At 53.8% G+C, this 17,644-nt stretch overlaps 1 protein-coding gene across 5 annotated transcripts in view; it reads right to left on the reverse strand.

The window, feature by feature from the left end:
• The window catches only part of DYM (dymeclin), a 293,499-nt gene that overhangs the window by 255,758 nt on the left and 20,097 nt on the right, over positions 1–17,644 (reverse strand). For all 5 annotated transcript variants that reach the window (XR_013221124.1, XR_013221125.1, XR_013221122.1 and 2 more), the window contains exons 3-5: positions 8,859–8,911; positions 3,287–3,380; positions 2,114–2,247 (exon numbers count right to left, since the gene is read on the reverse strand). Coding sequence is in view for 2 of the 5 variants with exons in the window: in XM_077283443.1 (XP_077139558.1) it covers positions 2,114–2,247; positions 3,287–3,380; positions 8,859–8,911 (281 nt within the window). In the remaining 3 variants the exon portion in view is untranslated. The remainder of the gene's footprint in view (positions 1–2,113; positions 2,248–3,286; positions 3,381–8,858; positions 8,912–17,644) is intronic.

The raw sequence follows: 17,644 nt of genomic DNA on the forward strand, positions 1-17,644 counted from the left end.
CCCCCAGACTAGCTCAGAGGGCCGTCGCTTTCACCCAGACTAGCCCAGGGAGCCGTCGCTTTCCCACAGACTAGCCCAGAGGGCCGTCGCTTTCCCACAGACTAGCCCAGGGGGCCGTCGCTTTCACCCAGACTAGCCCAGGGGGCCGTCGCTTTCCCACAGACTAGCCCAGGGGGCCGTCGCTTTCCCACAGACTAGCCCAGAGGACTGTCGCTTTCCCCCAGACTAGCCCAGAGGACTGTCGCTTTCCTCCAGACTAACCTAGAGGGCTGTCACTTTCTCCCAGACTAGCTCAGAGGGCCGTCGCTTTCCCCAGACTAGCCAGAGGGCCGTCGCTTTCCCCAGACTAGCCAGAAGGCCGTCGCTTTCCCCAGACTAGCCAGAGGGCCGTCGCTTTCCCCCAGACTAGCCCAGAGGGCCGTCGCTTTCCCCCAGACTAGCCCAGAGGGCCGTCGCTTTCCCCCAGACTAGCCCAGAGGGCCGTCGCTTTCCCCAGACTAGCCCAGAGGGCCGTCGCTTTCCCCAGACTAGCCAGAGGGCCGTCGCTTTCCCCCAGACTAGTCCAGAGGGCCGTCGCTTTCCCCCAGACTTGCCCAGAGGGCTGTCGCTTTCCCCAGACTAGCCCAGAGGGCTGTCGCTTTCCCCAGACTAGTGCTGGCCCGGATCCTCTATTCTCGCCTCCCTGCATGTGACGGACATCTTCTATGCAATCTCCTTTACAGCAGAACTCCTGGAAACCTTGTGCATGAGTGAAGTTTGCTGGTGGTACTGGTTTGTCACACCCAACTACATGGCAGGACGGCTGGTACATTACACTCCAGCATAAGGTGTCCAGCGCTGCTGTCATTCACAGCCAGGCGGGCGCGATTACAGGACCCCAGGAAGTGCTGCCACCACCGCACAGGTCCTGCCTCATTGGCAGAATAAAAGTTCTATGGAACACAAATGTTAGATTGGAACGGATCTGACAGGATCCCTTTAAAGGGTCCTCCAGTCAGGAGTCACACCATCCAAAAAATCCCAAGTTTCGGAGCAGCGTGATGGCATCCAAGCTGCAGCTGCATATTCAGCACAAATTGCAGCATTTCAGCTCACACAGGAGTCTTCATCAGGCACAATGTCAGAGCTGTGTCTGAGCTGCAGATTTTCTGTCCGGAGTTGAAGGAGCAAAATCCACAGTATGGCAGCAGAGCAGGCTCCCTGATCTCACCTGGTATAGTTAGGCTTTAATATAATCTTGCAGCATCACTGCAAAAATGGGGGAACAGACTGTTTTTAGGATGGTCAGAGACATAGGATGGTGCTATGCCCACTATCTTCTATGCGGTCCTCTGAATTTTATCAATGGTTAATCTGACACCAAACCCCCCTCCACCAACCTGCCAGTCCGGCCATTGCTACTGTGGAGGGAGATAAGGGGTTGGACGGCACATCTGGCACCGCTCATCACCCTCCATAGTAGTTTCATCACTTATTATCTATAACCCCACAGACATAAGATGACATTTACTGCTGTAAGAATGAACGCTTCCTCTACGCTAATAAGAGCTGACCAGGCTAACAATGTGCGGTGATGTGCTTTAAGAAGGCATAGGCAAGTGAACATTTTTTTGTGGGGGGAAAGGGGGCGAGGGGATGAAAGTTTCCATCCCGGGTAAGGAAATGACCTGACGAATGTTATTAAAGAGAAATAGGGGCTCGCCAGGCGCTGTTGGCGTCCGTTGTCTGATTTATGCAGTGCTGCACTTGGCTACAATGAAGGCAATGTGAACAGAGCCTAAAAACTGGACTTTCTCCTTTGGTCTGCAAGGTCACTTTACACTGATAAAATTCCCGCTGTGACCACTAGGGGGAGCAGATTTATTAGAGAGCAGCATTAATCCATAGGCAATGAGCTCCCTCTAGTGGCGGCTGTAGGATGGTGAAATTCTATGGTATACCTATGATAGATTAGAGGGGATGTTGGGGAGGGGGATATGTCAGATCCGTCCTCTATCCAGATAGAGCATGAAATCCAGCAGGATGGAATATGCAGAACAAAGCTAAATTCTCTCCTAACAGCAGACGGATGCTGGGATCATGAATATATAACAGGAGGGGGCTTCTCACTCACCATATGACCCGGGGTCCGTCTTCTGATATGAGAAGTGGAGCAGCAGCTCCTCCTCGGATACGTGGGAGATGAAGACTTTCAGGAGGCAGCAGATGATGAACAGGGCGTTGTGGGCTTGCCAGATGAAGAGTTGGCTGCAAGGAAAAATACTGATAATTGATGGCATGCTTAGGGCCCTGGTCACACCTGGTGCCCGACAATGGCGCATTCAGATGCCACATGGCACTAGGGTATAGCGCTCTCAAAGCGGCTTCACTCGCATGAAAAGAAAGGATCAGGCATGTTGAAAACCAACATGTCACACCTTTCCTTTCCCAACATCAGGGTGTGATGGGGACCCCCGATAGGAGACTAAGGCTTCATGTCCTATGGATAGCAGATTGTACATTAACTCACTCCCTCCCAAAATCAGAGATTAGGTGGGCTTTGCTCTGCTGCCCATGGGCACCTATTCCGTGACCCGACGTGGCGTAAATGCTGTTTGTGACAGTTCACACAAACTGGATACGATTTGATGAAAACTGATGTCTGATGTGAGCTTAGAGGGGCTGTCCAGGCTGGGGGCACATGTGTGCAATCACTGTGTGACAAGTACACAATTTGTATACAGGCGGTCACATGCCGACTAGACGTGCTCAGCCTCAGACAAGCGGGCAGCCTGTCCCCCGTGGTCAGCCATGCGCAGTGCTGTTCATTGTGAGACGGCCGATGATAGCCAAGCGCTGTACTCCGGATTTCCTTCAGTCCAATAGCGCAGCACTGAACTTGTCAGACCATAGCTCCATTAAAAAAAGGAGGTGGGGCAATAGACCCTTGTTTTTGTGATGATGGGGACCCCCAATAGGAGAGAAAGGTTTCATGTTCTATGGATAGCAGATTGTATATTATCTGTGTAATGGTCAGACCATCTTCATTCATACCCCCAGTCATTATACTCCCTGCTTGCTGTCAGTGATTGGAACCTCCACTGACACCCGAGGACTACAAATCCCAATTCTCCAGTTTCGGAGTCTCCCTGACCTTGGGACTTGTCACAGACGGGAGAAATTTATTTTATTCCCGCACACAACGCTGGGAGGTTTTAGATGGGGATTATTAATGATTTTAGGATTTTAATGAACGTACATATATCTACGAGGCGCTATCTGCCGGCGGGGAGGAGGGTTCACTTACTTCTGACATTCTGCCGATATCTTCAGTTCTTTCGTCCTTGACAAGAAAACTCTAATTAGAGCGCCGAGATTTCCGGTTCTTGGGTTGTTCTCAACTAAAAAACAAAAACAAAAAAACTGCACAGATTAGACAGTGGACTGCGAGGATACGGACGGGGGGTGCGCACTAAACCCCGTCAGGGTAGACGGGACACAATCTCTTCCACCATCATCCGGGCTCCATAACACAACCCCTACGCTCCTCTCCTAAAACGTCGGCTGCTTCTCTTTAAGTCAGGGCCGCTTTATAAGTCAATAGCGGGAACACAAGGCCCATTACAGGGTATTTTAATGTGAGGGTCTCATGGATGTGCCCTCCGTGCTCCTCGCCCGTCTGCTTTCCTGATCAGATCATTAGAAGCATCTCAGCCTACATCCCGGATTAGCAATCTCCTTCACTCCCCAGGACGTGCCGTACTTTTTGCTTTAGAAGACGCACCCCCAAATTTGGTGAAGAAAAAGAGAAAAAAAATATTTTTTTTATGTTAAATGGGGGTCTGTCTTACAATACCAGTGTCCGTCTTACAAATCATATGTCCCTCATCCTGGTATCTATATAACCCCCATCCTTGTGCTGGCACATGCCCCCCTGGTCACTATATGCCCCCCCGTGCTGCTGGCAGACACATGCCCCCCGGGTCACTATATGCCCCCTCGTGCTGCTGGCACATGCCCCCTGGTCACAACAATATGTCTCCTTGTGCTGCTGGCAGGGACATGCCCTCCCTTCCCGGTCACAATATGCTCCCCAGTGCTGCTGGCAGGTACAGGCCCACCGGCCACTATATGCCCCCCCCCCGTGCTGCTGGCAGACACCTGCCCCCCCCCGTGCTGCTGGCAGACACCTGCCCCCCCCCCGTGCTGCTGGCAGACACCTGCCCCCCCCCCCGTGCTGCTGGCAGACACATGCCCCCCCCCGTGCTGCTGGCAGACACATGCCCCCCCCTGTGCTGCTGGCAGACACATGCCCCCCCCCTGTGCTGCTGGCAGACACATGCCCCCCCCCTGTGCTGCTGGCAGACACATGCCCCCCCCCCTGTGCTGCTGGCAGACACATGCCCCCCCCCTGTGCTGCTGGCAGACACATGCCCCCCCCCGTGCTGCTGGCAGACACATGCCCCCCCCCCCCGTGCTGCTGGCAGACACATGCCCCCCCCCGTGCTGCTGGCAGACACATGCCCCCCCCCCCTGTGCTGCTGGCAGACACATGCCCCCCCCCGTGCTGCTGGCAGACACATGCCCCCCCCCCTGTGCTGCTGGCAGACACATGCCCCCCCCCCCTGTGCTGCTGGCAGACACATGCCCCCCCCCTGTGCTGCTGGCAGACACATGCCCCCCCCTGTGCTGCTGGCAGACACATGCCCCCCCCTGTGCTGCTGGCAGACACATGCCCCCCCCTGTGCTGATGGCAGACACATGCCCCCCCCCTGTGCTGCTGGCAGACACATGCCCCCCCCCCTGTGCTGCTGGCAGACACATGCCCCCCTTCCCGGTCACAATATGCTCCCCAGTGCTGCTGGCAGGTACAGGCCCACCGGCCACTATATGCCCCCCCCCCGTGCTGCTGGCAGACACCTGCCCCCCCCGTGCTGCTGGCAGACACCTGCCCCCCCCCGTGCTGCTGGCACACATGTGCCCCCCCCGTGCTGCTGGCAGACACATGCCCCCCCCCTGTGCTGCTGGCAGACACATGCCCCCCCCTGTGCTGCTGGCAGACACATGCCCCCCCCTGTGCTGCTGGCAGACACATGCCCCCCCCTGTGCTGCTGGCAGACACATGCCCCCCCCCTGTGCTGCTGGCAGACACATGCCCCCCCCCCTGTGCTGCTGGCAGACACATGCCCCCCTTCCCGGTCACAATATGCTCCCCAGTGCTGCTGGCAGGTACAGGCCCACCGGCCACTATATGCCCCCCCCCCCGTGCTGCTGGCAGACACATGCCCCCCCCGTGCTGCTGGCAGACACCTGCCCCCCCCCCATGCTGCTGGCAGACACATGCCCCCCCTGTGCTGCTGGCAGACACATGCCCCCCCCTGTGCTGCTGGCAGACACATGCCCCCCCCTGTGCTGCTGGCAGACACATGCCCCCCCCTGTGCTGCTGGCAGACACATGCCCCCCCCCCTGTGCTGCTGGCAGACACATGCCCCCCCCCTGTGCTGCTGGCAGACACATGCCCCCCCCCTGTGCTGCTGGCAGACACATGCCCCCCCCTGTGCTGCTGGCAGACATGCCCCACCCTGTGCTGCTGGCAGACACATGCCCCCCCCCCCTGTGCTGCTGGCAGACACATGCCCCCCCCCTGTGCTGCTGGCAGACACATGCCCCCCACCCTGTGCTGCTGGCAGACACATGCCCGCCCGCCCCCCCCCCCCCGTGCTGCTGGCAGACACATGCCCCCCCCCTGTGCTGCTGGCAGACACATGCCCGCCCCCTGTGCTGCTGGCAGACACATGCCCCCCCCTGTGCTGCTGGCAGACATGCCCCACCCTGTGCTGCTGGCAGACACATGCCCCCCCCCTGTGCTGCTGGCAGACACATGCCCCCCCCCCTGTGCTGCTGGCAGACACATGCCCCCCACCCTGTGCTGCTGGCAGACACATGCCCGCCCGCCCCCCCCCCCCCCGTGCTGCTGGCAGACACATGCCCCCCCCCTGTGCTGCTGGCAGACACATGCCCGCCCCCCCCCCCGTGCTGCTGGCAGACACATGCCCCCCCCTGTGCTGCTGGCAGACATGCCCCCCCTGTGCTGCTGGCAGACACGCCCCCCCTGTGCTGCTGGCAGACACATGCCCCCCCCCCGTGCTGCTGGCAGACACATGCCCCCCCCCTGTGCTGCTGCCAGACACATGCCCCCCCCCCGTGCTGCTGGCAGACACATGCGCCCCCCTGTGCTGTCGGCAGACACATTTCCCCCCCTGTACGCTGGCAGACACATCCCCCCCTGTGCTGCTGACAGACACATGCCCCCCCCCCTGTGCTGCTGGCAGACATGCCCCCCCCTGTGCTGCTGGCAGACACATGCCCCCCCCGTGCTGCTGGCAGACACATGCCCCCCCCCCCCCGTGCTGCTGGCAGACACATGCCCCCCCCTGTGCTGCTGGCAGACACATGCCCCCCCCTGTGCTGCTGCCAGACACATGCCCCCCCGTGCTGCTGCCAGACACATGCCTCCCCGTGCTGCTGCCAGACACATGCCCCCCCCCCGTGCTGCTGGCAGACACATGCCCCCCCGTGCTGCCAGTAGCACGGGGGGGGGGGGGGCATATAGTGGCCGGTGGGCCTGTACCTGTATGGGGAGCATATTGTGACCGGGAAGGGGGGCATGTGTCTGCCAGCAGCACAGGGGGGGGGCATGTGTCTGCCAGCAGCACAAGGGGGGGCGCATGTGTCTGCCAGCAGCACAAGGTGGGGCGCATGTGTCTGCCAGCAGCACAAGGGGGGGCGCATGTGTCTGCCAGCAGCACAAGGGGGGGCGCATGTGTCTGCCAGCAGCACAAGGGGGGGCGCATGTGTCTGCCAGCAGCACAAGGGGGGGCGCATGTGTCTGCCAGCAGCACAAGGGGGGGCGCATGTGTCTGCCAGCAGCACAAGGGGGGGCGCATGTGTCTGCCAGCAGCACAAGGGGGGGCGCATGTGTCTGCCAGCAGCACAAGGGGGGGCGCATGTGTCTGCCAGCAGCACAAGGGGGGGCGCATGTGTCTGCCAGCAGCACAAGGGGGGGCGCATGTGTCTGCCAGCAGCACAAGGGGGGGCGCATGTGTCTGCCAGCAGCACAAGGGGGGGCGCATGTGTCTGCCAGCAGCACAAGGGGGGGCGCATGTGTCTGCCAGCAGCACAAGGGGGGGCGCATGTGTCTGCCAGCAGCACAAGGGGGGGGCATGTGTCTGCCAGCAGCACAAGGGGGGGGCATGTGTCTGCCAGCAGCACAAGGGGGGGGCATGTGTCTGCCAGCAGCACAAGGGGGGGGCATGTGTCTGCCAGCAGCACAAGGGGGGGGCATGTGTCTGCCAGCAGCACAAGGGGGGGGCATGTGTCTGCCAGCAGCACAAGGGGGGGGCATGTGTCTGCCAGCAGCACAAGGGGGGGGCATGTGTCTGCCAGCAGCACAAGGGGGGGCATGTGTCTGCCAGCAGCACAAGGGGGGGGCATGTGTCTGCCAGCAGCACAAGGGGGGGGCATGTGTCTGCCAGCAGCACAAGGGGGGGGCATGTGTCTGCCAGCAGCACAAGGGGGGGGCATGTGTCTGCCAGCAGCACAAGGGGGGGGCATGTGTCTGCCAGCAGCACAAGGGGGGGGCATGTGTCTGCCAGCAGCACAAGGGGGGGGCATGTGTCTGCCAGCAGCACAAGGGGGGGGCATGTGTCTGCCAGCAGCACAAGGGGGGGGCATGTGTCTGCCAGCAGCACAAGGGGGGGGCATGTGTCTGCCAGCAGCACAAGGGGGGGGCATGTGTCTGCCAGCAGCACAGGGGGGGCGTGTGTCTGCCAGCAGCACAGGGGGGGCATGTGTCTGCCAGCAGCACAGGGGGGGGCGTGTGTCTGCCAGCAGCACAGGGGGGGGGCATGTGTCTGCCAGCAGCACAGGGGGGGGGGGGGCATGTGTCTGCCAGCAGCTCGGGGGGGGGGGGGCATGTGTCTGCCAGCAGCACGGGGGGGCATATAAGAGTGATGGGGCCATATCCATGATGGGAGGAGGGGGAGTGCAGGCACATGTAATATTCGCTGCTCCCCTGTGAATCAACGTGGGCAGCTTCAGCAACAAGGTGATGGACAACAGGTACAGTGAATATCGCATGTGGCAAATGAGCGGGAGCACATGACCTCCTGCTGTCTCTGCAGCCGGCAGCCAGCCCACTCCAGAGCTGCTCCCCCTCCTTTACAGCACAGCACATAAATTCGGATTATAAGACGCACCCCCCAATTTCCCCCCAAAATTTGGGGGAACAAAAGTGCGTCTTATAGTCAGAAAAATACAGTAATACTAAAGATAATTTTTTTGTAAGTCGTTCCTTTATTTTTCCTCTGGAAATAGGTCTTCAAGGAGTCTTTGCACGCTCCGACGAGGTCTGCACAGCGTTATGTGTACAGGCACGCATTTCCAGGAGGAACAATAGAGGGAGATTGCAGATCCACACATCGGAAGGAATGGAGCCCTCTGACGGATGAGAGGAAAACGTACACAGGGATGACCCTGCGAATGGAGAAGTTAAAAGGGTACCTGTCATTTTCAATTTTTTGGGGCTATAGATCAGTGGGAGCTTGAGACCCTCATCAATCGCTCAAACAACAGACAGACTGACGAACGGACCCAGTGGTCTACGGGCACAATAGAAAGTCTATGGGCCGCGCACTGCTCTGTCCCTGCTCTCCTGGAGTGGCTGCAGTCTATTGTAGGGAGTCACACGACCCCGGACCCCCGCTGCCCACAGCTTCCCAGTGTATTAATGTCCGTTCAGCTCCTCCATGTGACACCTTTGTCAGACACTTTCCAGTTAGCTATATACCCCCCGTCCATCACGCACAGGAGCACTTACTTAATGACTTGCAAATGGAAATGGTGGCTTCTTCCAAAAGTTTGGAGTCGGTACTGAAACGAGAGAGATAAAGAGAGGTTAAAAGCCTGAATGTACAAGATAAATAAGTGCACCCTGCAGAATGGCTTAAATATGTCGCTGATAACGTCGCAGCAGAATGAGTAATCCAAAGAGGCACTGTGGATGTTGGCAGCGCAGAGCTGCGCTCCAATGACTACTGCTCAGGAACAGGGCTGTGGAGTCGGTAAGCAAAATTCTGACTCCTCAATTTCCATGACACCGACTCCATCAAAATGGGCTCCGACTCCACAGCCCTGCTCAGGGACAAAGCTTTTTGATCGACTTTAATTACAGAGTAATGAAAAAACAATAAAAGCATTTTCCAGGATTACTTTTTACACCCCTTTTCTATGGGATGCATCCACTATTAGATCAACCCCAATCACCAGATCCTTCACTGATAAATGGGGGTCATATGAAAGAAGCGCTGCTGTATCTCCTGCACAGTCGCTGGCTGCGAGGCACCGCTGCACAGACCAAAAGCACCATTCTCAAGATCAGTGAAGCGGGGGTTCAAGATCTCTGCTTGCTGCCTATCAGGAGCCTTCACAGCACCCTCTGTTCTGGTCATGTCATGGACACACAGGTGCGGGGCTTGCTCCACTTACGGCAAAGTTATCGGAGCCGAGATCTTCAAACCCATAAGAATCAGATATAGAAACTATTTTGGAAAATGATATAACCTTTATTTCTGTACAGCAGAATATCCTTTTAACTCAAGACATTTAAAGGGAACGAGTTGGCAGAATTGCTGTTAATTTGCTATCCTATTCCCCACTGTAAGCAGAGGAATGATCACAATTAATAAGCAATGGGGATGGGAAATGCTCAATTTAGGTTTTCTCCATTTCGTAAATTATATATACAGTTTATTTAAAACTTAAGAGTTTTCATTTTTTTCATATATCAATAGTACAGATGAAAATAAGCAACTTTGTAATATATCTTATGAGACATATCTGCTTCTTTCTCCTCCAGGACTGGTCAGTCAGTCTCAAAATTCTCAATTCACAAGTAGAATCTGTCTCAAGTGAAGACAAAGTCTAATTACGGAGATAAGAGGTGACAGCTGGTGCTTATAAAGTTCTCTGGAGAACGGTAACTCATTTCAGGAGAATGTCGACATCTACCTCCCTCCTCCTCAAACTTGCAGTAGAATATCTGCGTCTGCCTCCCTCCTCCTCAAACTTGCAGCAGAATGTCTGCATCCCTCCTCCTCAAACTTGCAGCAGAATGTCTGCATCCCTCCTCCTCAAACTTGCAGCAGAATGTCTGCATCCCTCCTCCTCAAACTTGCAGCAGAATGTCTGCATCCCTCCTCCTCAAACTTGCAGCAGAATGTCTGCATCCCTCCTCCTCAAACTTGCAGCAGAATGTCTGCATCCCTCCTCCTCAAACTTGCAGCAGAATGTCTGCATCCCTCCTCCTCAAACTTGCAGCAGAATGTCTGCATCCCTCCTCCTCAAACTTGCAGCAGAATGTCTGCATCCCTCCTCCTCAAACTTGCAGCAGAATGTCTGCATCCCTCCTCCTCAAACTTGCAGCAGAATGTCTGCATCCCTCCTCCTCAAACTTGCAGCAGAATGTCTGCATCCCTCCTCCTCAAACTTGCAGCAGAATGTCTGCATCCCTCCTCCTCAAACTTGCAGCAGAATGTCTGCATCCCTCCTCCTCAAACTTGCAGCAGAATGTCTGCATCCCTCCTCCTCAAACTTGCAGCAGAATGTCTGCATCCCTCCTCCTCAAACTTGCAGCAGAATGTCTGCATCCCTCCTCCTCAAACTTGCAGCAGAATGTCTGCATCCCTCCTCCTCAAACTTGCAGCAGAATGTCTGCATCCCTCCTCCTCAAACTTGCAGCAGAATGTCTGCATCCCTCCTCCTCAAACTTGCAGCAGAATGTCTGCATCCCTCCTCCTCAAACTTGCAGCAGAATGTCTGCATCCCTCCTCCTCAAACTTGCAGCAGAATGTCTGCATCCCTCCTCCTCAAACTTGCAGCAGAATGTCTGCATCCCTCCTCCTCAAACTTGCAGCAGAATGTCTGCATCCCTCCTCCTCAAACTTGCAGCAGAATGTCTGCATCCCTCCTCCTCAAACTTGCAGCAGAATGTCTGCATCCCTCCTCCTCAAACTTGCAGCAGAATGTCTGCATCCCTCCTCCTCAAACTTGCAGCAGAATGTCTGCATCCCTCCTCCTCAAACTTGCAGCAGAATGTCTGCATCCCTCCTCCTCAAACTTGCAGCAGAATGTCTGCATCCCTCCTCCTCAAACTTGCAGCAGAATGTCTGCATCCCTCCTCCTCAAACTTGCAGCAGAATGTCTGCATCCCTCCTCCTCAAACTTGCAGCAGAATGTCTGCATCCCTCCTCCTCAAACTTGCAGCAGAATGTCTGCATCCCTCCTCCTCAAACTTGCAGCAGAATGTCCGCATCTGCCTCCCTCCTAAAACTTGCAGCAGATTGTCCGTCTGCCTCTCTCTCCTCCTCAAACTTTTAGTAGAATGTCCGCGTCTGCCTCCCACCTCCTCAAACTTACAGTTAGGCATCATTTCCCTCCAATAGCCTGTGTGCTACACTATTGCACTACATAAATTTATCACTAGTTCAAAGAATAGGCTCGAATTAAACTTTGTGGCTTTGACCACTGGGATCCCATGATCATGAAAACAGGGGCCCCAAAGTCCTCTTTGTGAATGCAGCGGTAGTGCCCATGCATGAATTCCTTCTACTGGACTGATGAAGTAAACAGTGGTGGTCACACATGCAATCCCAGTGGACAGGCCCGTTAATATAACATGTACGGAGCAGTACAACTGGGTGGATGATCCCTTTTAGAACCAGGTGACAAAGCAGCACCATTCTCTCATCACTTACGAGGTGGTCCAGTGAAAAAAGCGCAAGTTATTGATCAGTGGGGGAGGGTATGACCATCAGAGCAGGGTACTATCCCCATTAGAATGGAGCCAGCGCATATGCTCAACCACTGAGTGTTGGCAGTCAGGCATGCGCACTGCCGCACCATTGTAATGGTATTAGGAGTGCCACGTCAGGGATGAAAAACTCCCCGTTTTGCCAATTGCTGTGATTCCCAATGGTTGAACCCCACCGATCAAGAAGTAGAAAGAGGATAAATTGTTTTCATTGGGTATCCCCCCCTTTAAGGCTTGCACCCTTGGTAAACCATAGTGTATGTCCTTATAAGTCACCTACTGACCAATAAAGAACCTGGAAAATAAGACTTTCCATCAGGGAGGAAAGAGAAACAAGTCCATTTTCCGAGCACACAAACTGGATGTGATGGAGCCACCATCCAGCCAAAGGATTACTACAAGGAGCTGGGCAGCCGGACATCATTTACTGGGCCATCGGATCTAGAGAAAAGAAAAAAAGCAAGTCATCGAGCCTAGTGAGCATGGGAGATTAAAGCTCAAGGTCAACCAAAGTCAACGAGTCGGGGGCCAAGTGAGCTTGGACCTGCGTGCTGGAATGGAGCAGCTGAGGAACATCTCTAGACAGAAGAAAAATAAATGCGGGTCAGTCGTCCGACTGCCAACCGGCTTCTAAAACAAAGGAGCATCTTTAACGAAGACGGCCCAAGCCACCGTGAAGGCAAGGAGTGTCCAGTGCCGGGGAGCGGGGGAAGGAAGGCATATATCAAAACTGATGTGTGGTAGACACGAGGTCTAGGCAGAAACATCTTCCACCGGCTTATCATGCAATCTGAGCTCACGGAGATCATAATACCCCATTCTTGGAGCGGACTGTGTGTTTCTTACAGTTCAGTCTCTTCATTTCCGATCGTCTAAACTCGCTCTCTGGTATGTTTCTTGGAAATCTCAATTTTATCTCTAAGGTGGTCTTCGGTCCTGGCTGACTGTTCTTCTCTAATTGAAAGCAAATGTGGAGCAGCAAAAACAAAGAGCAAAAGCATTGGAGTTGTCACACGTTGGGAACTGGGAAGTGGACTGTGAATGATCATCGGAAACGCGGCATAAATCAGGCACAGGAACCGAGCGAACGTCAGCGGCCGGCGGTGCCCGGGGAGCCATCACAGCGGAGGAACCACCGTGAACCATGGCAGCATTATTCCAGGGCTGCAGCTGGATGGATTTTTGGGGTATGAAAATAGAAAATGTGAGAAAGGCGGAAATAAAAGATGAATTATAGAAATCTTGGATCATGAAACCTTTCTGCGGTATGTCAGAGCCCAGCGACGTTAGGGCGGACTTGGCTGAAAAACTTTGCCCCTCTTAACTAGGCTTCCGAATAAGCCATTATCTACAACAGTCTTAATTAGAGGGGTTTCCCAGCATGGAAAATGGTTGGAAAAGACCATCTTGGTGCCCCCTACCCTTCAGTGTTGGGCATTTGGTAAATGAGGCCCACGTTAATGGAATATGTTGCCCCGATCACTGGTTTTGCTCCAACGATGCACGGAAACTGAGATTTTGCACCAGCACCAACCTGCCTATCTAAAGAGGGTGCACAGTTCAGGACGATTGGGTCAAGTCCTGCTCCATACCAGACCAATGGATCGTGATAACACCATAGGGAGCCAAGCCCCAGAACGTCAGGCCCTCGGATATGTTTGCAGAGGCTCAAACCCGGAGATTTCCCAGATTAGGACACAATCATAAAATAAAACACTAAAATCCATAAAACCAACAACAGCTTCTTGCAAGGAGGAACTTCCACGAGGAGTTGCTGACTTTTCTGGAGGTATTCTCGAGTCGCAGATTCGGGACGATCCCCGAGGATCGGTACAAATGACCCAATGAAGCGGAGATTCTGAGACAAGTGGTGAAGCCAGGAAATGGCAGATATACGGTCCTCCGAACAAGACGCACCTCACGGCTGGAGCCGAGCCCACCCCAACAATTGGCCTGTTGTGAGGACGTCGTGAAGCGCTCGCACGGACAGCGTCCCCCCGCGTCATCAGTCAGAATTCATGAGGTGGCATCTGACCAGCTCCACATATTGGTTTAGCCTTGACCACAAAGCCGGCAGGAAAAGCCGCTTCATTAATGAAGGAAGGAAGGAAGGAGGGAATGAATGTAAAGATGGGAAACGAACATTAAAAGTGATTATGTGGATCCCTGCAAGTAACCACAGCGCGGCTACAGAGAAGGCTCCTCACACCGGCGCCAGAAAGCAAACACTGCAGGGTTGTCAGCTGATCGTGGGCCCGGATCCAAGAATGTGCTGCTCCATTCCCCCGACGGCCTGCCCCTGTGTCGGCTCAGGACAATACCCCCCAGCATCCAGACCACTCACTCCAAACACTCAAATATTCAGCCGTGATATCAGAATATGTTACCGACAACGTCGCACGTCTTCCTCCCTATTTGGCCAGGCGCACTATCAGCCAAAGTGACTGGAAATGGCTCCAATGGTGGCCGACACTTTCCCGCATATACTGGGCATCGGTCTCCAGAATCAGACCTCAAAAGAGACTGTTCATCAAAACTAGACCCACACGTGTTTGGGGCAAAAGAAATGTGTGATCAGAAAGTTACCTATTGTTTACATCAGGTTTTTATGTTAAAAAGTACTTTATATATATTTTTTCATATCTCGATCAATATAAAAAAAAAAAATCTTTCAATGGTTACACTTGTCACTAGGACTAAGACTAGACTCACAATTCATGTTCTCTAGAAGACTTCAGCAGTCTCATCATCACAGACAGGATTACAATTACCGATAACACCTCTATATACAGTATATAAGTATAAGGATCCACCATTCACTATAGGTGATATGACAGCTCACCTCCTCCTCCTGTACAATGACTGATAACACCTCTATATACAGTAGATAACACACGATCCACCATTCACAATAGGGGATGTCACAGCTCACCTCCTCCTCCTGTACAATGACTGATAACACCTCTATATACAGTAGATAACACGATCCACCATTCACAATAGGTGATGTCACAGCTCACCACCTTCTCCACCTGTACAATGACTGATAACACCTCTATATACAGTAGATAGCACAGGATCCACCATTCACAATAGGGGATATCACAGCTCACCTCCTCCTCCTCCTGTACAATGACTGATAACACCTCTATATACAGCAGATAACAGGATCCACCATTCACAATAGGTGATTATCACAGCTCACCTCCTCCTCCTGTACAATGACTGATAACACCTCTATATTCAGGAGATAACACAGGATCCACCATTCACAACAGTTGATGTCACAGCTCACCTCCTCCGCCTCTAATGATATCCACACAGATCACATTGTAGGGGAGTCATCCCTGGTAACTACATCTTGGACTCTGTCACATGTTCTAGATTTCAGGCCTTGTAAAGCAAACAGTTCTTCCAAGACAATATTTCCACAGTGTAAGTCATTTCCCAGGGAGGTCGCTGGTCACAGACCACAGCTGGAAGGTTCTGAGTTATGGGCTGCAATAACGCTAATGAATCTGTGTTGTTCGGGTGCCATCTAGTGTACACAGTGTGCACTGCAGAATATGAATTTACTGGTACAAGATCAATATTGATAACTGAAAAAAAAAACATGAAATAATTCAGGCAGTTTTCACATGTAACTTTACAGCGCTTTTTTTCTATTACAGCCTAATCAGATTTCGCTGTCAGGGCTTTAAAGCTGCAAGTCATAAAAAGATAAGCGCACCCCTTTCATGTGTCGATAAGCAGTGAGCCTTTGATACATGGATCATTCCAGCCTCGCTCATCAGCAGAGTCGGTGCCAACGCTCTACAGATGGTTTCCTTTAGTTATGATCCAGCTAGTTTCCCAGTATGTTACCATGTCTGCCGCCTTCCCTGACCATCCGCTCGAAAACCATCGTGCAAGCCCCCTGCTGCCCACCCCGACCTCCTGACCGTGTCTACTGCTTCCGTACAGTGAACTGAAACCACCGGTCACCACATCAGACATCACTGAGATTTCATTAGGAGTCACCTATATAGGGGGCAGAGACCCTTATATTGGGGGGGCAGACCTAAGGTCGTGCCGCTACAGGACTGGGGAGGATGACGAGCAAACAGCAAAGTAAAGGGATTGTCTGCTTTGGAAAACCCCATTTGCGTATTTGAGTAAATAGAGCGGGGCCAATATCCGCACCCCCCAATCAGGATTTAGAGCTGCTATCTTTGTGGACCTGGTATGTCTACTCTATGGGAAAAAAAAGGAGGAAGATCCAGCTCAACGATGCAGTGAAAAATCCATAACTTTATTCCACTACCAAAATAGCGTGTAAGGATAAAACATCAGCACATATAAAAACCAAGATCAACGCGTTTCTGGTGGCTAAGCACCCTTAATCATGAACTGTCTACTCTATTCATGGACGGCCCACTGATTCCAATAGGAACAGTGTAATGCTAATGCTCACCTGTGGAGGCGCTGTAGAGATTACTCACTAGCAGTCGGACTTCCCTGCAGATTACAGCTCCTTTGCGGGGTCCAGGAAACGCGGGAGCCTGCAATCAGCCTGGTTTTGTGGACAACCTCTTTAACCCCATCTTTAACTGTCATTTATACACCATGATGGCCAGGGGGCACAAGAAATGTGTCAGAGACCGTACCCATGGGTGTCAGCTACAACCCCCCCCCCCCCCCCCCCCGATATGCACATATCCACGGTCTTGCATCCCCCGATATACAGTGATCCACAGTCCTTGCACCCCCCCCCCAATGTAGACTGATCTACGGTCTCGCATCCCCACCCATATACGCTGATCCCCGGTCCTCGCCCCCCCCCCCCCCCCCCGATATAGACTGATCCACGGTCTCAAATCCCCACCCATATACACTGATACAAGGTCCCACATCCCCCCGATATACACTGATCCACGGTCCTCGCATCCCCGATATACACTGATCCATGGTCCTCACACCCGATATACACTGATCCACGGTCCTCGCATCCCCCGATATACACTGATCCACGGTCCTCGCATCCCCCCGATATACACTGATCCACGGTCCTCACATCCCCCGATATACACTGATCCACGGTCCTCACACCCGATATACACTGATCCACGGTCCTCGCATCCCCCGATATACACTGATCCACGGTCCTCGCATCCCCCGATATACACTGATCCAGGGTCCTCGCATCCCCCGATATACACTGATCCAGGGTCCTCGCATCCCCCGATATACACTGATCCACGGTCCCCGCATCCTCCGATATACACTGATCCACGGTCCTCGCATCCCCGATATACACTGATCCATGGTCCTCACACCCGATATAGACTGATCCACGGTCTCAAATCCCCACCCATATACACTGATACAAGGTCCCACATCCCCCCGATATACACTGATCCACGGTCCTCGCATCCCCCGATATACACGGATCCACGGTCCTCACATCCCCGATATACACTGATCCATGGTCCTCACACCCGATATACACTGATCCACGGTCCTCGCATCCCCCGATATACACTGATCCACGGTCCTCGCATCCCCCCGATATACACTGATCCACGGTCCTCACATCCCCCGATATACACTGATCCACGGTCCTCACACCCGATATACACTGATCCACGGTCCTCGCATCCCCCGATATACACTGATCCACGGTCCTCGCATCCCCCGATATACACTGATCCAGGGTCCTCGCATCCCCCGATATACACTGATCCAGGGTCCTCGCATCCCCCGATATACACTGATCCACGGTCCCCGCATCCTCCGATATACACTGATCCATGGTC

This window comes from Ranitomeya variabilis, chromosome 1 (genome assembly GCF_051348905.1).
Source record: "Ranitomeya variabilis isolate aRanVar5 chromosome 1, aRanVar5.hap1, whole genome shotgun sequence".
NCBI lineage: Eukaryota > Metazoa > Chordata > Amphibia > Anura > Dendrobatidae > Ranitomeya > Ranitomeya variabilis.